The 27143-nt window shown below is 44.9% G+C and overlaps 1 protein-coding gene across 1 annotated transcript; it reads left to right on the top strand.

The window, feature by feature from the left end:
* Positions 1–932: 932 nt before the first annotated feature.
* Positions 933–27143, top strand: LOC119169966 (cytochrome P450 3A14-like). Its single transcript, XM_037420973.2, has 14 exons — positions 933–1088; positions 2743–2839; positions 4451–4503; positions 5764–5860; positions 6936–7061; positions 8316–8553; positions 9024–9154; positions 10152–10251; positions 10812–10884; positions 16708–16816; positions 20911–21002; positions 22221–22361; positions 24907–25072; positions 26803–27143. Exons 1-14 carry the CDS (start codon positions 1030–1032, stop codon positions 26878–26880), a joined length of 1560 nt encoding a protein of 519 aa, XP_037276870.2. The 5' UTR covers positions 933–1029; the 3' UTR covers positions 26881–27143.

Here is a 27143-nt window from a genome sequence, read left to right as displayed (position 1 = left end):
CATCAAGGTTCTTTTCTCAGCCCACTGTCCTGTTCACGTCGTGGCATGCACAGGTATAAACGAAATCTTGCAGTCCATTCTCGTGCAACTGTTCGTCTTTCAGAATCAACAACTCACCTCATAGCTTTAAGGCAGCTCTAAAAAGTTTTTCTCACCATAATCATTCTCAGGCAGACCCGCTACCACTCCATGTTTGGTGCAGCTGACAGACTTGCACATGTTGCGTAGTTAACATAACCTTGAGAACTGCATTTCCGATGGAGGCGGAAATGTTGTAGGCCCGTGTGCTCAGATTTGGGTGCAAGTTAAAGAACCTCAGGTGGTCTAAATTTCCGCAGCCCTCCACTACGGCGTCTCTCATAATCATATAGTGGTTTTGGGACGTTAAACCCCACATATCGATCAATCAATCAACATAACCTTGAGAAGTCAGATCCTAAGCTAACGGGCTTACGCCTTGATAGTCATACGAAGTGAATTAGAAGCTTGCGAGAACACTACTGCGGCGTGTGCTACAATTGTTGAATGCCGAGACCACGCCTTGAATGTGATTGATGAGTGATTGATATGTGGGGTTTAACGTCCCAAAACCACCATATGAGAGGCGCCGTAGTGGAGGGCTCCGGAAATTTCGACCACCTGGGGTTCTTTGACGTGCACCCAAATGTGAGCGTACGGGCCTACAACAATTCTGCCTCCATCGGAAACGCAGCCGACATAGCTAGGATTCGATCCCGCGACCTGAGAGTCAGCAGCCGAGTACCTTAGCCACTAGACCACCGCGGCGGGGCACGCGTTGAATGTGGAGCGGCACGGTAAGCACTGAGCGTTCCGCGGCATCGCTACCTTTCCAAAAGAGCGAGAGGGAGAAAACGCTTTACAAACGAGTCAAGGCCATTCGTTCGTGTCCTCTCCCACGCCGATCGCCAGAGCGAACGATAATGCGCAGCGGTCACTTAACGGTGTCGACGATAAAGTGTTTATGTAGTGTGTTCGGTGCGACGGCGGGGAACAGTCTTCCTCGCAGTAATGTTTCCGTTAGTCGTCCCGATTATCTTGATCGGCATTTGCCTGGCTGCAATTTTCAGGTAAGGTCTTTACTTGAAACGTATACGCATTACTATCATGATAATTGTTGGGGTTTCACGTCCCAAACCATAACAGAACATGTCAGATGTCGTAGTGCAGATTGGAATCCGGAAGTTTCGGCAATTCGTTCTTCTTTAGCGTGCACTTAAACTGATGTACACGGGCCACAACCATTTCCCGTCCATCGAAATGCGGCCGCCATGTGCCAGGTTTTTTGGGTTTTTTGGAGCAACCTTTTGGTCAGCACTCGGGCACCCTAACCACGAGACCACCGTGAGGGGTTACTCTTTACTTTCTTAGGTAGGAATGTCCAGCATTCACAACAGCTTCGTAAAACTTGGAACGTGAATGACAACGCCGTAGTGAGACTGGCAGTACCGTTAAAGATCTGTGGACAGGATCATGCAGCTCCTACACAGCGACTGCGAAAGTGGTGTCGCATTCCACGCCAGATCATTCGACTCTTACTGACTAGAGGCACTTGTGCACATGCTGTGTGATGTGCTTTCTGTTCATTTCTTCTCTTTCGTCTCCTTCTTACAATCTCCCTCATCTCTTTCCCACGTGTAGAGTACCAAACTGGTGGTCCTGGCCTGGTTGACCTCCTTACCTTTATTTCTCTACCATTCCATTTCCTCTTATCTCAATGACAATACTGTTATTTTGGCAATTTTAGCCGTCCATGCAACTGGCCTACCGGCACGTTAACTGAAGTATAATAAAGACTTTGTACTTCAGGTGGAAACTGCCTGCCTATTGGTGCTTCACTCCCCATAAATTTATCAGTGGACGTGTACGCACTTGCAATAAAAAGCTTCTTCTGCAAAAAAAAAAGAGACCTATACTTTAAAGTACATGTTTGTATAAAAGTTATTACTTTGTCGATTTGTTGCAAGTTATCTTAAAAACGTTATGCGACATACGCCGAAATCTTGCTTATTGAAATATGAAGAATGCTTTTTCAAAATTTAGTGCTTCTAAAGCAAGCTTTTTATCGACCTAAAATTTTGATCCAAAGCGTGGGTGCGAGTTGCAAATGTGCTAGTGCGAATGCCACAAATGCCACAATGTTGGAGTGAAATTGCTTTCCACATTTCCGGGAACGTGGATTGTCATGCGAATAATTCTAAAAGTGGAATGCTTGTGTTCCTACAATGCATTATTGCAAGAAACACGACGGACACTTTGTATTAACATTTTTAAGAGAACAGAAAAGACTGCTATGGACACCTGTGCTCGTTGTCAAAGCGTAATTTCGGAACATTCTTCAACCGTGGTATCTTTCAAACTTTTAATTTCGATCAAAGAAAACTACTTTGAGGTCACTGAAATTTTTACTTTAAATGCTTAGCATAAAAAACTTTTTTTTTTCAGTTTTTAAGTGCTTGAATCCTACTGAGCGTACCTCTTTTTTATAATGTCTGCGTATAATACTGTTAAGAGTTGTTCCCTGCAAACAAAGGACCACGTGCTCATCTTATGTTTATCACTTTTTTTTTGTGGTCATCTTTTAGATCAATTTCGATCTATGAGTTGTCAAGGAGTTGGCTAAAGTTGCTCTATAAGGCTATTTTCTAGCATATACAGTCACTCTATAAGCTTGGCCAACTTCCCTTTGCTTCTCTTCATTAGAAAATAATCTACTGCTTCCAGATGGCGCAAGCGGCATTTCTCCTATTTCAAGAACCTGGGAATCCCCGGTCCTGAACCGAGCCTGCTATGGGGAAACATTCGCGAGTTCCATGAAACAGTGAGCAGCCCATAAAACATTGCTGCGCAAGGTTCAAGAGTATTGATATTTTCTACGCAAAAAAAAGCGAATAAATACATGGTTGCTTCCTTCATCATAGGAATCGATAAAAGCACGAAAGTAAAACTTGTATTTATAGAAGTAGTTTGATGTTTACTGCACACTGATACAAAAGAGCTCAGAGATCTTGCACAATGTCTATAGGTGTTTGACAGCTATAGTACCGCTTGTAACCTGCTTGCATTTACGTTGAAGGTATTCATAAATCTTCATAATGATGGTTAGAATCTATCATAATAAATTAAAAAAAACCCTTGTGGTAATAGATGCTTGCGGTAGCTGTAACAGTGAACGGTGAGAAAAGAACCAGAGATAGCGCGATGCGACTGTGCCTTATTACACACTGAACTTGGGCGGAGGTCACCTACTCGCAGCATATTGGAGCTATTGAACAGCACTTCTCGACCAGAGGGAAACGCATCGCACGTCGTGGCTTCCTTTTGTCCAGCCGCGATTATTCCCGGAGTGAGCATGGGAAACTCTGAGTTAAAACAAAAGAAGGTTAAGCCGGGTAGCACCTCAAAGCTGTGTTAAGTGTAGATGGATGCTATCAGTGACGCCGGTGCATTAAAGCCCGTGAATTGTGCCGCGCTTGAGGTAAGGTCGCCACCTGGACGTGTGTCAAGCCCTCGACAAAATCCCAGTTCTTAAACGCGCTGAATGGGACGGATACTTAGAAAGAAGCGTTGAACGAACTAATCGTGCATGCCATTGTCACCATGCATTACTGCAGTTCACCAAGAGCTCTGTCAGAGGACATTGGTAGATATAAAATACGTATTTTTAAGGCGTACAAAGTATGTTAGCGCGGCACAGTAGATGGCATGCTTGGCGTGTACAGTCATGGACCCAGAGGTCATGGGTTCTGCTCGGGTCGATGGACATTTTTCTTGCTTCTCTGATACTGCGAATTTATTCGACGTGTTTTCCGGGACGGAAATATTCCACTTAAATCTTGGTGGACCACGGCATAAAATATTTTCGTGTTAAAAAATGCGGCTATCACTGCGTCAATGCACCCGTAAAGTTTTAGGTCAACTACCTGCTTCGCTGTACGAGGTGTGGTCCAGTCACTGAAACATTAACACTGAAAGTTAATGTCACACACCGCGAAAGACAAGACTGGACTATGACTGAGTGTGCGCGCGTGTGCTGCCGAATGTGCTGCTTCTCTGTTCCCTCTCTGCTCTTTTTCATCTCTCCCATCCCTCTCCCATGCGCAGGGTAGCAAACCGGCTGCCTACAGGCTGGTCAACCTCCCTGCCTTTCTTTTCCCTCTATTTTCCTTCCTTCCTTCCTTCCTTCCTTCCTGAAAGTTGATGGCATTTATGAGTATATTGCTGAGTCAGCATATAACACAAACATGCCTTGTTTGTTATGGAAAAAACTATTTAGTTTACCGCTGTTTGCCCACAATAGCGGTCACGTTAACCTACAATTTGTCAAAACGACATGAAACTCACGGTACTGTGGAATGGTGCCGAATCTGAAGCCCTAAGAAATCGTGCCGCGTGGTGGTTCAGTTGCATTTTGTTTGTATATTTCTGGCAGGATCATTACAAGGTCATTGGAAGGTGGCTGGAAAAGTACGGAGACACCTTCGGGTGAGATCACATGCCCATTAATATACAGAGTGCCCCTGGTGTCACGCAGCACATTTTTTTAAAGGAATGGTGCTATCGCAAACTGAAACTACTGCGCAGTTAATCGAGACGCGTGAGGGGCTGCTACTAATTTTTATTTAGTGATGTTAAAATATTAGGTACAACTATAGAGCTGTACTTGCGAATCGGGAATTCATATATATGTCAATGTATGAGGCTGACTTTACGGATCACTCTTCCTAAGACGCAACCTTAACTCGCCCCCCGCCCCCCGAGCACGCTCCTATGATGTCCACGGTATTCGAAAAACTACTATATTATCCAAAAGACATCGATCCACCTCGCAACGCTTGACTCAAAGCGAAAAATGCGGTACATGGTTTTACTCACTGACCGCTTCGCATGAAGTCAATTCTAATAACTTGTGCAGAGTTTGTCGTGCTTTTTTTTGTATTTCGATCACACTCCTCGTTATTTTCTATAACACTCCTTTAGAAGCAGATTCTTGTAGCACATTCATTGTTGTTTGGGCGCTCGAATTTCACGCATTTTTCTCTGTTTCGTAGACTAGGAATGCGAAAATTTTCTTTGTTCCCACAAAATTTGTTTTAAGAATTTTTCTGATTATTTTGAGCATCTCTTTCCAATCGCTTCTGATCTGGACAACTTTTGTACATGCACGTTGTTATTGTGATCATCCCTGACCCTCGTGTGTCAGTTTTCTACTCTTATTTGTTCTATGATGCCACCAACGCTACATGCTCTCCACAGGGGCAGCAAGGTAGAGTGAACTAACTAACTAACTAACTAACTAACTAACTAACTAACTAACTAACTAACTAACTAACTAACTAACTAACTAACTAACTAACTAACTAACTAACTAAATACGGCTTTCTTTTCTAACTAGCCAACAAAGTTCAAGAGCCTCGGTTTAGACACTTGCTATGGCACGAATTTACTCTTTTTCTTCATCTTATCATCCTGAGAGTAGGACCTATATCAAGCACTAGACATTCTCTATTCACTTGTCCGACTAATCTACTGTACTCTAAGAGCACCACGCGGAGAAGTATAATGACTATCATCTTATCATGAAAAGGGTGTCACAGTTTTATTTTCGCTGATGCAGTGCATCATGGAGATTTCATCCCGATTAAGAATTTGACTAAAAATGAACTTTGTACAAAGTTTATCGCGCGTGAATTTCTCCATAATTATTTTTGTTCAATATGATCAACACATCTTTATTAATTGCAGATTTTATGATGGAGATGTGCCATTCGTTGTGACGAAAGACTTGGACTTCTTGGAATACATCTTGATTCGCAACTTTCAAAATTTCACGGGTCGAGGGGTAAGTTTTATGTTGTCGAAACACTTCGAAAAGACACAACCATGAAATGCAAATGCCGATAAATATAGTTGGTGTGAATAGGAATAATTAGTGCAAATATGGTGAGGAAGTACTAGAAAAATGAAGGCTTCTCAAGAGGTACATATATTTAATCTATCAGTGATCATCTAATCAACTTTATGTATCGCTTATGAATTCGAGAACACATATATAATAAACGAGCTGTACATAGCCCATAACACTAAATTCACCGCAATTTTTTAAAAATTATTTTTAGTGGCCTCATTGAGAATATTGGATACAAGATTCAGTAGAAATATGGCTTTCTAATATATAGGTGTCTGTAATGTCTCGTCACATATGCCCAGTACGGTGCTAGTTTTTATCAGCTTCATAAAAACCTCTCAACTCCTTCACAAGAAAGTGAAAAATTCTATAGAAACGGGTGAACTTTAGAAAAATTGCTATTTTTACCTAGATGTTCTACTTAGCAATTTTGTGTTGCAGATTTATGCTTATGTGTGCGATTTGTACGCGAAATAAAAGAAAGCAATTGGTGATGAATACAGGGTAAATTTAGAGTGTCTAAAAAAGAAAGGAAACATTAATATGCATTATAATGCCTGGTGTCAAAACCAGAGAGAGAGGGAAAATAAGGAGAGAGGTGGGGAGGTTAACCAGGGCTGAGTGAAGTAGGCTACCTTACACTGAGAAAGAAGGGAGGTGGAAGGAAAGATACAGAGGACGAGAGAAAAGTCATTGACTGAGCCGATCGATGTGTAACAATTTCAATTTTCGCATAACAAACGACGATACAGACCAGTGCCCTTGAGAAAACGCAACAGCGCTTCCATTGCCTTTCGGAGCTTGGATGGGCAGCACCATGATCCCAATACCTTCTCGAGAGTGAAAGCACTTCCATCCAGTCGATTTAGAACAGTGTGGAGGTGAAGCCTCGCATTTTCGTATGTCGGGCAATAACACAAAGTGTTCGATAGTCTGATCGACGGCACAGTACCAAAACCAAAATATGTAGGGCTGTGGTAGGTGCTATAGCAATCAAATTTACTCACAGGAAACGTTGGTGGTGGAAAGCAAGCATCCATTCTTGAAGAAAACTATTATTTACGTCGAAGGTGCCAAGTGGAGAAGTCTACGGCGAGCCATATCTACCAGTTTTACCACCGCTAAACTTAAGCAGGTAAGGCGAAGTTTGCACAAAAGAGGTTGCTGACTGTGTTGATGCCAAGCCACTCCATATCCCTCCGAAGCAGAATGATACTCATTACTCAAAGTTAATGATCCCAGAAACGCTTATCAGCTGGAAGGAGAGGTGTTTAACTCATTTTCCAGGTGCTGAGGCTGTATAAAGGCTGCAAGAATACGTGTTCGTCTGAATACTAAGAGATGGCACGAGAGAAAGACATCGAAAAATTGTTTTTATTGGTGGGCGCTTGTCAGTGTTTTGTACGTACACACAAGTGCACCTTCAACTCGAAATAAGCAGGAATTTTTTCAGTGTTCACAAGTTTACTTGACTGCGAAGCTTATTGGTATATGCGAACCCCTTATACCCATTGGCGTTGTAGTCAACAGTGCCTGTTTTCTTGTACAAAACCGTAGAATGAGTGTTCATCCTTGCCTGATGGTGTGCTAGCCTTCATCTTTGATTAAAAGAAACGCAGTAAGTTTGCCTAAGAGGAAAAACGCTGGCAAGCAAAGCTATATAGTCGATGTTGAGGGGTTTAGGATCACGCCGGTCGCAGAGATGTGGTAAATAATTCTTACAAGGTTTTCCTGTAGTAAAAATTGGACTTGCTGGGTTCTAACTTGATTTTGCTCAATATTAAATCATTTTCGTTACTCCAAGCTTTGTGTGACTTAACGGGAATTTCTCACAATTTTCAACTGCTTATTCCTATTTCTTTCTTATTCTATCTTCTTCCTCTCTTTTTCTTTGTCTCACTGTTTCTTTATTTCTCGTTTGCTAGCTTTCTTCCCATTTTTTTTCCTGTCTGTATTTCTTTCTCTCTCTTCCACTCTTTCTCAATATTTATACGCTATGTTTTACCGTTTTCTCTCATTTATCTCCTCCTCATCCGCACTTCTCTTTGCTATCCGTTACTTTACGATACTGTGCAAGGCTATGATGCGCTGTCAGCGTGCCTGGATAACACAGACGCTTGCCTTCGGATTGTGGGTACGCGGCTTCGAGTTTCGCCGCCTCATGAACAATATTTTGCAACAAAATTTTTTTACCTTCTCTTTCTTCCTATCTTCTTTTGTTTTTCTCTCGCTTTCTGTCACCCCCTTCAATGTGACACCCCTCTCGCGTCCAGTTTCTGCGATACATACCAAATCATGATGTTGATAGTTTTTTTTTCATAGCTTTTGGGTCACGACATCACTTCAAGCTTATAATGGCTTCGTTGTAAAAGCGGCCTGTTCTTAAAAGATGATGGCAGACCTGAAGAACGGCGCGGATATATTCCTAAACATCGTGGGAGAGCGAGCTGACAGCGGCCGTGAAGCGAATGCTCTCGAGATCTTCCAGAGGCTCACCCTGGACTACGTTGGTCGTGGAGCGTTCGGCGTCGACGGCAGCTTTCAGATAGGACCCGAAAACTCTCTGGCCGCTTCCGCAAGGGCTGTGATTAGTGGAGTAATGAAAGGACCTTTACACTTCCTTTGCCGTGAGTACCCGAGTTTCGTCTTGTAGAATCAGCCCAACTGTCTGTGCTAAAGCATGTTATGGGTAGTACCAGTCCTGCTAAAGCATGTCTTTAAGTTTAGATCAAAGAACTTTCTTAAGTGACCTAGCCAGTGGTTGGGAAGAGCCTGGACTCCTTGTAGGATTCGACTAAGGGTCACTGGCCCTTGGTGGCTGCCTCTTTTTTGGGGCTGCGCCACAGCTATTATGGATTATACTTGTGCATTCCCATAGGGTACGAACTAGTGTGGCTCTGAACACGTAATGCGTGCACTTGTCTGTTAGGTGTAAATATTGGTGCGCCAGGTTCATAAGAGCTGTCCTAGGTTGAGATCAGTCTTGTCACTACCCCCATTAGACAGTCTGCCAAGTTTTTAATAATACTTCTCAGGTGGCGGAAATATACGCCTTGGATGGTATTACAGAAGTTTGATGTTTCTTACTCCGCTACAGAAAGTACATCTACACTGGGTGTCCTCGCAACACCCTTGTACTGGATCAACATGATCTTTAGCGGCTACGTGACAGTGAAGTTGACCAAAGAGACGGCGAGAATTATCGACCTCAGAAAACAGAACCCAGAGGTGAGTCTCGCTAAACACACGGCAGCTTATCTCGCCCTTTTCGTCAACATGTGCGCCTGTACACTCGCGATAAAGGACAAATGCTGATTTCTGTGGCATTGTGCCGTATAGATAAAGGAAAATGTTGACTAGCAATAACGGCAACGTTAGGTCTGTTTCCGGTTGGTCGAAGAATTAACGCAGAATTGTCACGGGAAGACTCACGATACGATCACACGTAATAATTGAGGTCAACAGAGTGTTAAGCTTAAATATATAATTACGACAGCTATCATTAAGCATGTAGGGATTGTAATAACAGAAATTAGTAAAAACGCGTCGCCGTCGTGGCAAATGAGTTGATTATACCTTTTGCAGTTTACATGAGGCTGTATGTTCGATTTCTTCCTGTAACAACCGCATTAGTATCGAAGAAGATTGCAAAAAAAACTAGTTATTTTAGAGGCATTTTTTCAAATAAGAACTCTCAAGTAATAAAATTAATTAACTCGGCACTCAACCCTACACTCTAACAACAGTCATGTTTGTGTGACTATGAGATTAGTAATCGTGCTGTGTGCTTTGTTGCGAAAACTTTCTGACGTTAAAACATTTGTTCATTCTGGAGCACCGAATCAATCACTGGCCTTCAAGCTTGTAGTCGCGCCCATGCCTTCTCGTGCTGAACATAACATATGTAGTCACCAGTCTGCTTTTATTAGAAGCCCTATACTCAAGTTACCTCTTCACTGGCTGCCTGTTCCCAGAAGAGGTTGATCTGCAGTACTTGTATGGCGCTATAGTCACGACAATATAGTGTCATTGCAGACTTTTATTCCCTCTCACTTTTTAAACATCTTGTCACTTCCAAAGTACAAGGTAGCGAACCAGAAAATTGTATTTAGCCGACCATACATTTCTTTATCTCTTTTTTATGTCACCATATTGTAGTTTATTGAAACAAATAACCTAATTTGTCATGGATGCACAGCACAACCCATTTGATTCCTCTTATTAGTTCAGAAAGCCTGACGTTCTTCAAAACCTCCTCGATGCTGAATATCAAGAAGAGAGCCCGCAGACTGACAATGACACTTTAATGAGTGGTAAAGGAGCAGGTAAGAGCATCACCATCTTGAATCAAGTAAGACTGTGTCTCCGGCAGTGGTTTTCTCACACACTATATCTGAGCTGTTCTTAAAATGTCGTAGAAAAGACGACACAGACTGTTCTCTTGATCGCGAGAAAAAAAATGGCCGAGACTAAAGTAGACTACGTAGCTATATCACAAAGAACAACCAGGAAAATATATATATGCACTTTGTTAGCTAAGCCGTTTGTCACAACTTCAAGCAAAGGGACAACGCAAGGAGAGATCAAGTGTACACATGTGGCGCGCATGTGTAAAGTTGGCTGTACCCACCGTTACACAATTTGACATCTGTCCTACATTAGAATAAGGTGTTTGTTGCCAAACTCCACAGCATGACAAGATCACCTATTTTTAACAAAAGTTTCATGAAAAGAATTCATTTACTGTCAGGCCTAGAAGCTTTAGAGAAGCGTTAACCCACTAACTAAGCCTCATATAAAAATACGATTTAAAAGTTCGCCTAGCGTCTTTTTTAATATTTTGTCCCTCCCTATGTCCCGACTTCTCTTGTTTGCCTCTTTTCAGAAAAAGCTATCAAGAGCCGTGTGCTAACCAAAGACGAGGTTCTTCTGAGCGCTTCTGTACTCTTCGTTGCCGGGTAAGTAATCACACATTTTTATCTTGTAATATAAGACGAAGCTCACTTAACAACCAACATTATTAGTTTTCAAACAAGTGCTTTCGTAATAATAGTGCTACCTGTAGGCTGCCACAAACCATAGTGCGAATGCGCGTGTGCGCCCGACGAGGAAGATGAGGCTCGCTGGCTGCTCGAGCTCGGAGCCAGACTGGCCAGTGCTGCAACCGCTCTTGCAAATATATTTTTCGAATATATTCGCAATACTTTGTCTCGTTACTCACGTAACATATTTGGTGGAGGTGGAACGATCCCCGTCCTCACCACGCAGCTCCGCAGTGGCCGCATCCTCCAGCTTTCCGCCATGGCTTCCAGTGACAACGCGTCCGCTTCATCATCTGCGGCTTCTCCGACAACCTTTGTCGCCGTCCAAACACCACGTGATCCCGGGACATTTTCTGCGCAACCTGGCCTCGACGTCGACAAATGGCTTCGCCTTTATGAACGGGTCAGTCAAACTCACCGTTGGGACCCTACCATGATGCTCGCTAATGTTCTCTTCTACTTGGACGGAACCCCGCGTGTCTGGTACGAGACAAATGAGTCCGAACTCACCAGCTGGGACACGTTCAAGGAGAAGCTACGTGACATCTTTGGGGACCCGACCGGTCGCCACGCAGCTGCACGACAGGAGCTGGCTACCCGTGTCCAGTCGCCAACTGAATCGTATGTGTCATACATCCAAGAAGTTCTCGCTCTTTGCCGAAAAGTGGACGAGGCGATGTCTGAGGCTGAAAAGGTTGGACACGTTTTGAAGGGGATCGCGGACGACGCCTTCAATTTGCTGGTGTACACTAACGTCTCGACCATCGACCGTGTAATTCAAGAATGCCGCCGTTTCGAAACAGCAAAAAGCCGTCGGGTGCGCCCTCCTTTTTCTCGGTTGCCAAACACGGCGGCTACGTCCACCTGCTCCGATTCTACCGTCACACCGCCCTTTGAGCAGAGTGTAACGCGTATCGTTCGACGGGAACTTGAAGCAGCAAGTCCAGCGCCGCTTCAGCCCACTTCTTTCGAACATACGATACCGACAACCCCCGCGATCTCCGTTATTCAGGCGGTCGTACGACAAGAATTCGCCAACCGCGGGTTCCCTGATGCTTGCCCCATCTCTTGCCCCTCCTCCAGACCAATTCCCACTAATGCACCTCGACGTGACCCATTTGTTGCTCCACGATCTCGCAACCCGGCGGAATGGCGAACTCCTGACGACAAACCGATCTGCTTCCGGTGCCACCGCGTTGGACATGTCTCCCGCTACTGCCGTGCCTCCTGGACGCCGCCACATAGGAGCCAGTTTTTCGCACCTTATAGCCCATATGAAGATCTTCGCCGGTATTCGTCCAGCCGTACCGCCCCTGCTTTCGACACGTCTAACAGCCGCCTTCCTGCTCGTTCTCCGTCCCCTCAACGCCGTCGTTCCCCGTCGCCCCAGCCACGCCGCCATCACTCGCCGCCTAACTTTTCATCGTACCCGACGGAAAACTAGACAGTGCAGCCCCTGGAGGTAGTGCTGCATCATCCCTGTCTGAACCAAACCCTCCATTGACGCTTCATACGAACAAAAATCTTGTCGATGTACACGTGGACGGTATTTCTCTGTCGGCACTAGTCGATACTGGCGCTCATGTGTCCATAATCAGCGTTCATCTTTGTCGCCGCTTAAGAAAAGTACTCACGCCCCCTGCTACCGAAGCTGTACGTGTGGCCGATGGCGGCACTGTTCCTGTCATTGGCATGTGTACGGCTCGCATACGCATCGCCGACCGTTACATCCCTGTTCTATTCACGGTGCTCCAGAACTGTCCTCATGACCTCATCTTAGGGATGGACTTCCTGTCGACCCATTCTGCTCTCATCGACTGTTCCGCTGGTACTCTTTGCTTAGACCTTCCTCTTCAGCCGGATATTCACCCTGAACCTCAACACGGCCTTTCTGCCACAGACTTCCTCCGCTTACCGCCTAAAGCCCTCACATTCACCGAATTTGCCACGACCTCACCCGTATTGGATGGGAATTACATCGTCACGCCGATTCCTGATGTCCTACTGGCACGTGACGTCACCGTCCCTCACTGCATCGTAACTGTAGCCTCCAACCGGACCCGTCTACCCGTCATAAATTTCGGCTTCACAAAGCAAGTCCTCCCTGAAGGCATCCTAATTGCCACGTTGCGGTCCTTAGCCGATGATCACGTCACCACTTTCGCAGCCGACGCATGCCCCAATTTTCCTTGTCGCCCACTCGATGCCACATGCCTCGACATGTCAATACGTCCCATGATCGACCCTGACCTTCCCCCAGCGCAATCAGCCGCTCTCGCACGCCTTCTAGCTTCCTACCGTGACATCTTCGACCTTGACGACCGCCCACTCGGCCAAACTTCTCTTGTAAAGCACCGCATCAACACCGGTGATGCTGCTCCCATTCACCGTCGACCGTATCGCGTGTCCGCGTCGGAGCGCCAGATTATTCAAGCTGAAGTGAATAAGATGTTAACTAAAGGCATTATTGAGCCCTCATCAAGCCCATGGGCGTCACCCGTCGTCCTGGTTAAAAAGAAGGACAACACATGGCGTTTTTGCATCGATTACCGGCATCTAAATCGAATCACCAAAAAGGACGTGTATCCTTTACCACGTATTGATGACGCCCTCGATTGTCTCCACGGCGCACGCTACTTTTCATCCATCGACCTTCGTTCTGGTTATTGGCAGATTGCCGTAGACGAGAAAGACCAAGAAAAGACCGCCTTCATCACTCCAGATGGCCTATACCAATTCAAGGTTATGCCCTTCGGTCTATGCAATGCCCCCGCCACGTTCGAACGTATGATGGACTCTCTGCTACACGGGTTCAAATGGTCAACATGCCTGTGTTACCTAGACGACGTCCTCGTATTTGCACCTACGTTTGAGACCCACCTTGAGCGTCTGTCGGCCATTCTCGACGTCTTCCGCAAAGCTGGCCTCCAGTTGAACTCCTCGAAGTGTCACTTCGGCCGCCGACAGATTACCGTGCTGGGCCACCTTGTCGATGCTTCTGGTGTGAGACCGGACCCTGAGAAAATTCGTGCCGTCACGAGTTTCCCAGTACCCCAATCCGCCAAAGATGTCCGGAGCTTTGTGGGACTTTGCTCCTACTTTAGGCGGTTCGTGAAAGATTTTGCGGCAATCGCCCAACCACTTACCGATCTTTTGAAGAAAGGCGTTCCATTTTCGTGGGGGTCCACTCAAGCTGCCGCCTTCTCTCACCTCATAACACTTTTGACGACGCCCCCTATCCTCGCCCACTTTGACCCATCTGCCCGAACTGAGGTCCGAACTGATGCCAGTGGTCACGGTATCGGAGCCGTTCTCGCCCAATGCCAACAGGGACACGACCGCGTTATCGCGTATGCTAGCCGCCTCCTTACACCTGCAGAGCGTAACTATTCGATCACGGAGCGAGAATGCCTTGCTCTTGTCTGGGCGGTCTCAAAATTCCGTCCATATTTATATGGCACCCACTTTTCCGTCGTCACCGACCACCACGCGCTCTGCTGGCTTTCATCCTTAAGAGATCCTACAGGTCGACTTGGTCGCTGGGCTCTGCGACTGCAAGAATACACCTTTTCTGTGATATACAAGTCTGGACGCCTGCACCAGGACGCCGATTGCCTTTCTCGCTATCCAGTTGACCCATCGGCCACCATACCTGACAACGACGCCTGCGTGTGCTCCGTTTCTCAACTGAACCACATAGCCGACGAGCAACGCCGTGATGCAGCCCTACGAGCTATCATTGAGCGCCTCGACTCCTCCCCATCGAACCGATCCTATCGCTCGTTCGTACTCCAGAATGGCACATTATACCGGCATAACTTCCATCCAGACGGCCCATCTCTGCTGCTTGCCATACCCAAACACCTCCGCTTGGCTGTACTCCACGAACTTCATGACGTTCCTACTGCCGGTCACCTGGGTGTGTCCCGCACATACGACCGGATTCGCCGTCGCTTCTATTGGCCAGGTCTGGCACGGTCCGTCAGAAGATACGTCGCGGCGTGTGAGGAATGTCAGCGCCGCAAAACACCATCGACGCTTCCGGCTGGGCGCCTTCAACCACTCGATATTTCTACGGAACCTTTCTTTCGCGTCGGCTTGGACTTACTCGGCCCTTTTCCTCTGTCTTCTGCTGGCAACAGGTGGATAGCTGTGGCCACAGACTACGCCACACGCTACGCAATCACACGCGCCCTTCCAACAAGTTGCGCCACTGACGTCGCCGATTTTCTTCTACACGACGTGATCTTGCAACATGGTGCTCCACGCCAGCTGCTCACGGACCGAGGCCGCACATTTCTATCGAAAGTCATAGCGGACATCCTACGCTCTTGTGCAACACGCCACAAGCTCACTACGTCGTACCATCCGCAAACAAATGGCCTCACAGAACGCCTGAACCGAACCCTAACTGACATGCTTGCAAAGTACGTTTCCTCAGATCACTCTGACTGGGACATCGCTTTACCATACGTGACATTTGCCTACAATTCTTCGCGCCACGACACGGCTGGTTACTCCCCTTTTTTCTTGCTGTTCGGCCGCGAACCCACATTACCCCTCGATACGACGATTCCGTTACCAGCAGCTCCAACTTCACAATATGCTCTGGACGCCATCAGCCGGGCCGCCCACGCACGCGAAACCGCTCGTGCTCGCCTTCTGACCTCCCAAGCAAACCAACGGCGTCGGTACGACCAACGACACCGCGATGTGCACTTTTCGCCCGGTTCGTTGGTTCTGCTGTGGTCTCCGACCAGGCACGTTGGCCTGTCTGACAAGCTGCTCTCTCGGTACACAGGGCCCTACAGAGTGCTTCGTGAGGTGACTCCCGTCACTTATGAAATCACTCCTGCTGCCTCGCCGTCTTCATCCACCCCTAGGGCCACCGACATCGTACACATCGCACGCCTGAAGCAGTACCACTCGCCCAATGATCTTGACATCTAGATGCGCCGAGACGGCGCCTTTGCCGACGGGGGTTATGCTACCTGTAGGCTGCCACAAACCATAGTGCGAATGCGCGTGTGCGCCCGACGAGGAAGATGAGGCTCGCTGGCTGCTCGAGCTCGGAGCCAGACTGGCCAGTGCTGCAACCGCTCTTGCAAATATATTTTTCGAATATATTCGCAATACTTTGTCTCGTTACTCACGTAACAATAGAAAGAAACACCGCTCCCTAAACATCTTAACAATCACTTCACTTCAGCTCAATCTAAGGGTAAGTGAAATCGTGTTCCCTTGAAATAAAAATAAAGCTACATAACTTTTTTTTAATCTGGATGGAAGCCGGCAGATGAAAACAACGTAATGGGATAATCAGGATTAACAGCGGGAGTGCCTCAGACTGGCTGGCGGACATTTCGATAGAAGGACCCATCTTTTTCAAAGGCACCGTGTCAACCTTAGCGTGTTAGTTTTAAAGGATTAGTGGTGATTTTTTTTTACTAAGCCCGCTGCATGCCCCGCCCTGAGCACATGATATATGTATTCACGTCAACGTAAAATAGCACTCTAATATAATTGACTTGTTGTTCTCATTATCCCATAAACGCCGGGTTCCTGTTTTAAAAAGTAGCACAACACTGGTGCTATTTTTAAGAACACTCTCATGCCATAGTGACTCTGAATGCAATCATTGGCGAAGATGGCAAGTCAAGACAAAAGTGGTTAGGAACGAAGTAATTTCTTAGCTCAGACCAGTTATACCTCCGGCCTGCTTGTATCGACTATTCACAGGTATGACACAACGTCAACGTCTTTAAGTTACGTGACATACCTCCTGGCGAAGCACCAAGACGTTCAGGACCGAGTCCGGAAAGAATTCAACGAAGCCATTTCCGGCCCGGTGAGCATGCACAGCGACCTCCCTTCCATAATCATACAGTAGCAATCTTTCCAGTTAAACAGATAGCTAGAATGATCCGTCGCATCACTTATCATAAAAAAGGCATGAAAGAAAAGGATACTCTCCGGCTTGTCCAGGCCTTAGTTTTGAGCAGAGTGACGTATGGCCTACCGTACCACTCACTCGACAGAAGTGAGGAGAGCCAGGTGGATGTGCTCATTAGAAGCGCTTTTAAGGCAGCACTTGGTCTACCCACCAGCACACCGACCGAGCGGCTCCTAGCTCTCGGTATACATAACACTTATGCTGAGCTCAGTGCCGCAGTCCTCATGTCTCAGAGGAATCGTCTAAGTGAAACTTCAGCAGGCAGGGCGATACTCACTAGAATAGGAATTTCGCCCCACCCACAGCACATTGATGAGGAGCTGGTCGACGTAGCCCAAGAGGTCCGCAGGCGAATCTCAATCGCACCGGTGCCCAAAAATATGCATCACGACTTTCACGCTGAGCGACGTACTGCGAGGGTAAACTGGCTTCGAAAGCAATTCGGCTCAGCTTCAAATGTCGCGTACGTCGATGCGGCCAGTTTCGATTGGCAGAGACACATAATTACTGTTGTCGACAACAACATGACGCTGCTAACGAGTGCCTCCGTACGCACGACCTCGGCTACAAAGGCGGAGACGATGGCCATAGCCTTAGCCTTAAGGTTTCAGGAGCGTAGAGGGGAGCCATCAGTTATTTTATCCGACTCCCAGGAAGCCTGCCGGCTCTTTTTAAGGGGCCGCCTTCCAGCAATGGGGCTGAGGCTGCTAGGATCCAAACTCACTCACCACCATCGCTTGATCTGGTGCCCGGGACACGCAGGTCTCGAAGGCAATGAAAGGGCGGACGCTCTAGCTCGTGCGTTTTGTAACCGAGCGGAGAATCCATCTCTTTCATTGACCATGCCAATTTTACCTAGGGAGATTCTAGCTCACCAGCGCTTCACGCGTCAAAAATGTGGAACACCTCACAGATCCCTTAATGGGGAAGAGGCCACTGACCTTAGAAAAATTCAAACGGATGTATTTCCGCACCTACTGAAGTTACACGCGATACATCCAACTCTTTACCCGGCTGTATGTCCGTGGTGCGGCGGAAGACCGACTCTCTACCACATATCGTGGGGGTGCGATCGTAAACCAAGCGACATAACCAATTTTCTCGGCGAACCTTTAACACCTAGTATGGAGCAGTGGGAGGCACACCTCGCTAGCTCGGACCCAGGAGTGCAGCTCGCACTACTGGATCAAGTCCGGCGGGCGGCTAAGGCCAGTGGAGCCCTGGACGTAGGGCCCCAACCATAAAGGCTCTAAAACGCCCCTCTCCCTTTCCCCTTCAATAAAGTTTTACTCTCTCTTTCCAGTATATAATAACTATGCAGTAATATTTGTGTATGCGCGAATTCCAAAAGCACATCACAGTCTGGCCTGTCGAAGCTGAATGGTTTACCTGACTCGGCTATGCAGATTTGGCAATAACTTCAACATCGCAATTGTGGTAGTTGTTCTACGGACGAAGCGTGGGGCATAAATATTTACTATAGATGTTATTTAGGCTATCTTAGTTGTGTACTCTTACATCGAAATAAAATGCTATCGAACTGCATAAAATGCTTATACCCATGCAACAGATGAATCATACTAGACATGGAAATTTAGGTAAGAATGTTTGTCGGAGCTTCTTTGAAAGACCCTAAAAAGTGTTAAGGCAGAAAGGGTTTATTTTTTTTTTATTCTATCTGATATGAGACACTGAAGAATTTCTCGCCTGCATATACGAATGTTTGTAATTAACACAACCCTTTATTGAACGATAGCACATCGGTATGTTTGTTGTCTCCGGCAAAATTGTCTCAGAATTTTCTGTTTCCAAAGTTGCGAGAAACCACTGCTTGTTTGTTTGCTTGCAAATTGAATGAACATTCAGTGTTGAAAGCATACTCGCACGTGTACGTATATGTTTACAGTGCAAATTAGCATTACATAACAACAAAACGTAGGGACCATGATTAGTGAAAGGCGATATGTACACCATCCTGACTCGCCCACTCATCCAGCTCTGTTTTTCCATTACTCTTTTCTTGTATCTTCCGCCGCATGAATCAGGCGCTATCCGGTGCTCGGCTGCTGTCCCGAAGTCTCGATCTCTGTCGAGGCGGTCCCATTTGAAAACAGGCGAAGTGGTTAAGGCCCGTCTAGTGTGCTATATGTCAGTGCACATTAACCAACAGCACGTGATCAAAATTTGTTTGTTTCAACATTCCTGCGCCCAACTTCTATCTTTCAAAATAACATACTTACTTAAATTTAAGACGACAATGTGTAACAATTGATGGTACGTGCTCTCCAGCAGAGACAGTTATATCCGGTATACCTCAAGGTTCGGTGCTTGGGCCACTTTTCTTTCTTGTGTTCATTAATGACATAGTACAGGATATACCAGTAAAAATTAGACTATTCGCAGATGACTGCATCCTCTATCATGAAGTTCAAAGCCGCTGCGACCAAGTTCTTTTGAATTCTTCTTTAGCGAAAATACAAACTTGGTGTTCAACGTGGCAAATGAGTGTTAACAAGGCTAAAACGGTAGCCATGTCAATAACGCGTAAACAGCATCCCCTAAGCTTTCCATATTCCATAGATAATCACACTCTTTCCGTTGTAGAAAGGTACAAATATTTAGGCGTAATTATTACCTCGGACCTTAGATGGAATGAACATATTTCGTATATTACAAATAAAGCCATGCGTAAACTTGGATACCTTCGAAGGTCATTGCGAAAATCAACCAAGGAAATAAAGTTACTGGCTTACAAAACTTTCATTAGGCCCTCCCTCGAATATGCGTCAGTTATATGGGATCCGTACACAAAAAACAACATTGATAAACTAGAACTCGTTCAAAGGAAGGGCATCAGGTTTGTTCATAATTGCTATCGCTGGCAAGTATCTGTAACTTCAATCTTGGAAGAATCAGAGCTGGATACATTGCAAAAGAGACGTCAGCTTGAACGGCTCAAGTTTTTGTACTCCCTTTATCATGATAAGCTGGCAATAGACAAGAGTAATTTTATCGACCTGGTTGGTAAGCGCTCGACGCGATCACACCACACGAAAAAGATAAAGGATTTTAGCTGTAAAACAGACACATTCAAAAACTCCTTTTTTCCGAGAACAACGCGTGAATGGAATCGACTTCCATCCAATGTAATTGATTGTACTACACTAAATTCTTTTGCTAAAGCATTGTCAGATTATCTGTAATTTTTTCGGTATCTTGGTCGTCACTCCGCTTTCCTAGTATTGCGACTTCTGCAAACTGATATGTGATTGTGAAACAATAATGTTGTTCTGATGTTTTTTTTTCTTTTTTTGTTGTTGATGTTGCGTGTGTCACATTGTAGCTCTGTTTTGTTTAGCGGTGCACCTCGGTCCAGATTTATCCTGCTCTTTCCAGTCATGTCTTGTATATTATTAATAGTTTTTATCAGTGTAGGTCTGGCTTGGTACCAAACAAGTTGTTAAAAGTACCTGCTGTCACTTTGTTGATTGCGTAATTGTATATTTTTTGTTTTTATTTTGTTCCCGCTCATTGTTGCGGTTGTTTTGTGGACGTATTTGCGTATGTTCTCGCATTCTTTTATTTGTTCTGCCCGCTCCTGCCAAAGGCCTTTTTTAAAGGCTGGCAGTAAATCTGAAAATAAATAAATAAATAAACATTTCTGGAGCACTCCCCTACGGCGTCTTTCATAATCATATCCCGGTTTCGGGACGTAAAATCTCAGATATTATATTTTCTTTCATTGGTCAGTTGCCCCCCCCCCCCCTTGCACCTATACGCCGTGTGTTCGTTGCTTAGAAATCATGCGCCTACAACGCAGGGGCAGTTGACATCGCACATTTAAAAAGGACAGCGGGTAATTAAAGATTATGAATTGTTCAAGCTTCTCTCTGCAGATGCCTTTTTGTAGTTATTTACTTTATTTAATTACCCTCTTCCGCACATGCTTTTAGTGGCGCGTATTAGTCGGGGGTGTTTGCGTTACACAGGATGATTTCGACTATGAAACGATTACAAGGAAGTTGCCATACCTAACTCAAGTTGTCAGCGAGGCTCTCCGCTTGTACCCACCAGTCCTCACGTAAGTATGTCTTGAACATTATAAGCATCTAGAGAAGTTGTGATATCGCTTTGGTCCCGGGCATCATGCATATTAGGCACTCGATTGGCCACAACTTGCTGCCTGATTATTTGTAACTGCAATGCAAACGTCAACATCTAAACCTGTAGGATGTAAATTTTACCTGATTTAGTTTCCCACAAACTATATAATTATAGAGGTAATTCATTCATGTATATCATACGACAAAAATGAATAGGTCTTGTACGCTAATAATTAAAACAGCTAATGTACTTTTGTTTCCGTTGCAACTCCATTACCTAAATATTCAATACAGGCTTATTTCGACTACCTTGTGTCCTATTCAAACCATATATTTACCCCAATTTCACTGTCTACCAGAATTGTATGTAGTTCCTCACTATGCGCCAACAGCGTTCTCATCACAATGTATAGGGAAAAGCGCGGCACCCGAACGAGCCCCGAATTCTCTATTGGTTGTTCTAGTACCAAGCAAAAGAAAGAACCCCAAAGTCACCATCCACAACCCAGCTACATACTTATCTATTGCCAGTTTTGGCATTATTGCGTCCTTTAGAGTGTGTTATTCCTTCAAAAGAAAACGAGGTTAACAGAGAAAGATACTCGGAAGATGCTTCGTGAATGCGGACCCTACAGGGATGCGCGCTGTCGGCGAACTACCATAACCTGACCGACAAGCCCAGCCGTATGCACACACGTGCCATTGTACTTCCACCGTCATATAAAACGCGAACAGCGACAAACCTAAGCAGGGGTATGGTGCTCACAGTATACAGTCATTAGTCACCATAAACATGCGCAGGGCTGCCAAAATGGAGCGCTGTGTGCCTGTCACTGGCGATGACTTTTAGAAGACGCTGAGCTTGATAGTCGTCCCAGCGTGGTCACTGGGGCTCGCGTATATTCTGTACTCAACACCGCTGTTCAAGAAGCGAGTGCAGTCAGGTTAGAATCGGGGATTACATTCCCCAAGCGTTGTCTCGCGAAGACGTGCCACGCACCGAGTTTCGCAAACCCTTGGAATCTGTTATCTGGTGAAAACTGTCACAGCAAAGATCATGAACTAATATGCGTGCAGGTACACGTCATAAAGTCTGCTATAAGTCAACGTGATCCGCGTTTCTCGCACTTACCTCTTTTAGGAATTGACAGATGGTTACATACGTTTACGTCGACTTCATGATTTCGATTACGCAGGTTTGTAACGCGTAAGGCTGTCGAAGACTTCGAGTTCAACGGCGTTCATTACAAGGCAGGAACAAGTTTCTTGTCTCCGACGCTGCAAATCCACAGAGACTCACGATACTGGCCTGACCCACTAACCTTCAATCCGGACAGGTAAGGGGTGCATAAACATATCTTGATCAAATCCAATGGACAATTCGCAATATGGAATTCGCATCTTCTTAGAGTGAACCTGCACTTGATAAATTAGGCTGACAGCTTAGTTGAGCTCAACCTTAAGACGTTCAAATTTCGGTCACCTCGCTGAAACAAGATAGAAGACGCGATAACGCCCTCTAATACAGAGTACCTACAAAGTCACTGCACACCTCTTTACGTATTTCTTTACAGTACCTACACAATTGTTATCTTATATTCTGAAAAATTTATCTATGGTTCTTCTTCTCTCTGATATTAGACTATAAAAACTTTTCCGCACAATAAAAAATTCGTTGTAAAACTTCCAATGGGCTGTGGGAAACAGCTTTGGACAACTGCAACCACAACGTAGCTGGGACTGGCCCCGGGGGCCGAGCACGTCTCCTGAGCTCAAAGTGCCTTGGACTAAGGATTATTCTCCCTCAGTTTATCATAGTACATTGCATTGGTAGCCGGAGAAATAGAGAAAAACAAAGTTGAGTGGTAGAGCAACTCCATAAGAAAAAAAAAAATTAACCGTGTATATGCGTGCTTCACTGCAAATGTAATCGAAAAACGATAGTCTTCTGTCTGGAAGGGCGCGTGAGATATTGACGCCATCTGGCTGCAGTAATGTCGGAAAATAAAAACTTGTGTAGAACGCGAAGCCATTGGCAGGTGACAGCATCGTATCGTTTTAGCGAAGCGCAAGAAACACCCGCTTTTTCGTGAATTGCATAACATTGTCAGCGCAACGCAAGGAACACTAGGGTCCTTAGAATCACGTGCCTATGCATTTTTAGTTAAAAAAACACACACAACGTAACGGTTACTTATAAATATGATGCCTCAGATATGCCTAATATTTTATTTTTGATTTACAATGTTCATGAGAACAATGAACGCAGCCACCAAATTGTGATGACTGGGCGCTGAGAATAGGCCAACACTTTCGCTGGTTGGCTGAATCGAGTGACGGGTGACAGATAGACAAACAAACAGACGTACAGACAAAAATTTTCGCATAGGAGTATCCCAAGAAAGACTATTGTCTTTAATAACTTACGCCGTGCTCACTGCCACTATGACATCACGCGTCTTGACCGAGTGAGCACGCTCACGTGAGGCAGGGAAGCCACTGCCACCATGGTTTCCCGTGAAAAAAAAAAAACACGTTCGTCGCAAATTTCACATTGGTAAAATCGTATGCAGTGCTTGGCACTGCCTCGGGACGGTACGTTATCACTGGGATGAGCATCAACGACAATCAACTGAAACTGTCTGATGCCAAGGTTTATACGCTAGCAAGTAAGAAGTACACATGACATTATTTTATAAAAGGAACTAAACGTGTTAGAAGTGATGCTTTTCAAACTCAAAATCAAGGAACATAGACATACATACGCCTTCGAATCACGCAATGAAAGCATATCGATGCCATCCCAATGAATGGCACGCTCCCGTTTTGCTGTTCGGTTACATCCTTTGGGAATGAAAACAGTCGTACCTTCGACGAATCGTCAATATCGCCATATCGGCGACATTTGATCCCGCAGTACTACTCGATCGGCACAGCTTCCAGGTGTACAATACGCGAGCATTGATTGAACGAAATACATTCCATCAGTTCACGGATGCAGAAAAGTACGTTCTTCATGCAGTCACTAAAAAAAAAAAAACACCAGAACAACACGACAGGCTTCATCAGTCTCAGCATTGTTGCTCTATCAAACGGCGTGAGCATGCATGCGTGCATCCACTCGGCAGGATACCACGGTGAAAGGTGAGTGACGTCAGGGGTGACGTGTCACGTTGAGTAGGCCTGAAGATATTCTAGAGGGTGCTGGGCAGACGGCGAGGTTAACCATATTTGGCTCTTGGCTACTCTATACACGTAGGGGGGGGGAGGAGGGGAGAATGGAAGACAGGAAAGAGACAATAGAACAAGAAAAAGAACGGCAAAAGAGAAAAAAAGGTGGGGAAGAACAGTTTGCGGGAATACACACAACACGAGCTCGCGCGGGCAGTTCACAGATGCTCATTTTTAGATAGAACCTGCATATGAATACAGGCAAGGTCCTGTCCAAAGTAACGCAGTGTTTAAAAACGAAATCGGAAGGGAAATGAGCTCAGTTTAGAATGCGCAGCACTAAGTGAAAAGAAAGAAGATTCAGGAGTGCTGCATACTTTCCTTTTTATATAATTTTTTTTTCAGTCCAAAAATACTTTGTGTTTGAAAAACCATAAGCCTTTTACTTGAGATCCTGCTGCCAGGTTCTTTGCCGATCCCCCTTTGTGGGTGTGCGCCAGAGTATCAAGGATCATCATCATCATCATCATCGTCATCATTATCATCATATTCATCATCATCATCATCATATTCATCATCATCATCATCGTCATCATCATCATATTCATCACAATAATCATCATCATCATCATCAACAAATGGCTTTCGTGGCTGCGCGCCATCATTTCCCACATTTTGCTGTTTTCCTTAATTATCCTTCTTCATTGACAGATTCGCTGCGGAAAATGAAGGCAGCTTCCATAATGTGGCCTATCAAGCCTTCGGAGTGGGACCACGCAATTGCATCGGTATGCGCATGGCCCAAATGGCACTGTATTACACAATCGCGCGACTGGTTCAGCGATTTCAACTCCACGTCGGACCATCTCAGCCAGAGGTAAGTGTACTGCATTGTGTAGCTTTTAACTTCGGAGCTTTTCAATGCTTTCAGACCGAGCTTTTCATAACACTGGAGCTGTTCAAAGCTTTCCTTTTGTGCGTGGCGTTCGCAAAAATCAGGCCATAGGGTTTCATAGCCTACATAATAAAGCCTAATTAAGCCTAGTTGAACAAAGTTGAGGCTAGTTAGGCTCAGCCTAGTCATCAATGCCTAGTGACAGCGAACCAATAACCAATCAATAGCTAACTAATAATTGGTGAATAACCAATAAAATAAAATATTTTGATTAGGTTAGTCTGACCCAAATGCATGACCAATATTTAGAGAATAGATGATTCATCAATAATAAATACACAAAAGAAAATGCTTGCGCGTGCTTGGCCTGACCCCAAAATACATGACCGATGCGCTGTGTTAGCCACTCACTAATTGGATAATGACTCATAATTTACAAAACGCTTGGCCGGGCTTACTCTATAGCCCTATACGTGATGTGTCACGGGGTATGACACGTGATCACATATCATGCACTTGATAAAACCATTGTCATGTTCTCGTATTAAGAACCAAAAGCACTCAGAAATGCCGATCACGTGATTACTTCGTACAGATTTTTAATCAAAAGTTTTAATATTGCAATTCTGTTTTTAAGGAAGAGAGTAATTGTTGATGTTCTTCATTGACGAATATCTTCCTATTTGGTCATACGGAAACGTCACCATTGAAGTCCTGCATTGTCGTGAATTAGGAGCTTCAAAAATTATTTTCTTTTTAAAGCCTAAGCCAGAATGATAGAGGTTTCTATATAAGAAGCATTAGGTATTTTATTTTGACTGAGCTGTAAAGGACTATTTTATTTGAAGCACTATGTGTATAATCCAAAATGCCCCTCAATTTGGACCAAAATGACAATTTTCTGAATTCGGGACATTCACTCCTAAAGTTTGTAAACATGAATGACTAAGAATATATTGAACACAACATGTAACTTCTGTAGACTAAATAATTAGAACTCCGATATTCATTCATACTTCAATTTCATAATAAAAACTGCAAACGTGGAATATCTGGGATAAATATCTGCAGATGTAGTTATGACTGAAAATGTGCAATAATATTATTGTCTCGAAGCACCTACACATACACACTTTTGCTCAATATCAAAACCAGATTTACAGTTGAAGCAAATAGGCTAACAGTGCTCTCAGAATGTTTTTTTCCCTGACAAAAAGCACCCAGGCTAAATTTTCTGAAATTCGCAAAGTCCTTACGAGAACGACAAATTTCTTTACTATCCCAGATGTTCAAGCTATTCGCTGTTTTCAATGCAACACATCAGCGTGATTTTTTTTGTAGTAATTAAGATTGTAGACAAAATGGCTGGATTCTTTCGCACAGAATGGCGCATTGTGGGATGGCTACGTTCGTAATGTGCCAGAAAAGTGTACAATTAGCAAAACTCTTACAGAATTTCGGTGACAATGCGTTCGGAAAAGCTATTTCAGAGTAGGAAGTCGCCTTCGCTAAATTTGTGTCCTACATTACGATTGAATTTGTGAATGTAAACACCGTGAGTGTGAGTATGATACTTTGCAGAAGGGTTGTTGGTGGCTACCCGAAATCTTCAATTTCTTGTAGTTGCAGGTCAAAAATTTGACAATAATTTTTCTGTGGGAAAAGAAACTGAAGCCAGTATTGTGTTCTGTTCTTTATCACAATGATTTCAGGAATCTTTCGAGATTGTTTCACGAGCCGTTCTTTCAAAACCAAGCGTTGGACCATGGATTGTCTTTAGGCGTATCTGAACGGAGGTAATAAGGATTGAGCCTTATCAAACATGTTCTATAGGACGGCCAAAGAAGCCCTTGACGAAAACAAGACTCTCATGAAGAGTGGAGGGCATGTTCGTCTAGTGTCTCAATATGATCCCGCTGTGAACACCTGCCATGGGCATGCTGAATCTACAATTGCGATACGCCATGTTGCACCGAAATGTCAACGGTGCTCAAGTGGCAACAGAGACGAGTGATGCCAAAGAGAAAATATACCTTTCATTTATTGTTCCATT

Source organism: Rhipicephalus microplus, chromosome 2 (assembly GCF_043290135.1).
Source record: "Rhipicephalus microplus isolate Deutch F79 chromosome 2, USDA_Rmic, whole genome shotgun sequence".
Lineage (NCBI taxonomy): Eukaryota > Metazoa > Arthropoda > Arachnida > Ixodida > Ixodidae > Rhipicephalus > Rhipicephalus microplus.
The sequence above is the reverse complement of the archived record's forward strand: the minus strand, read 5'-3'. Positions and strand labels throughout refer to the sequence as shown.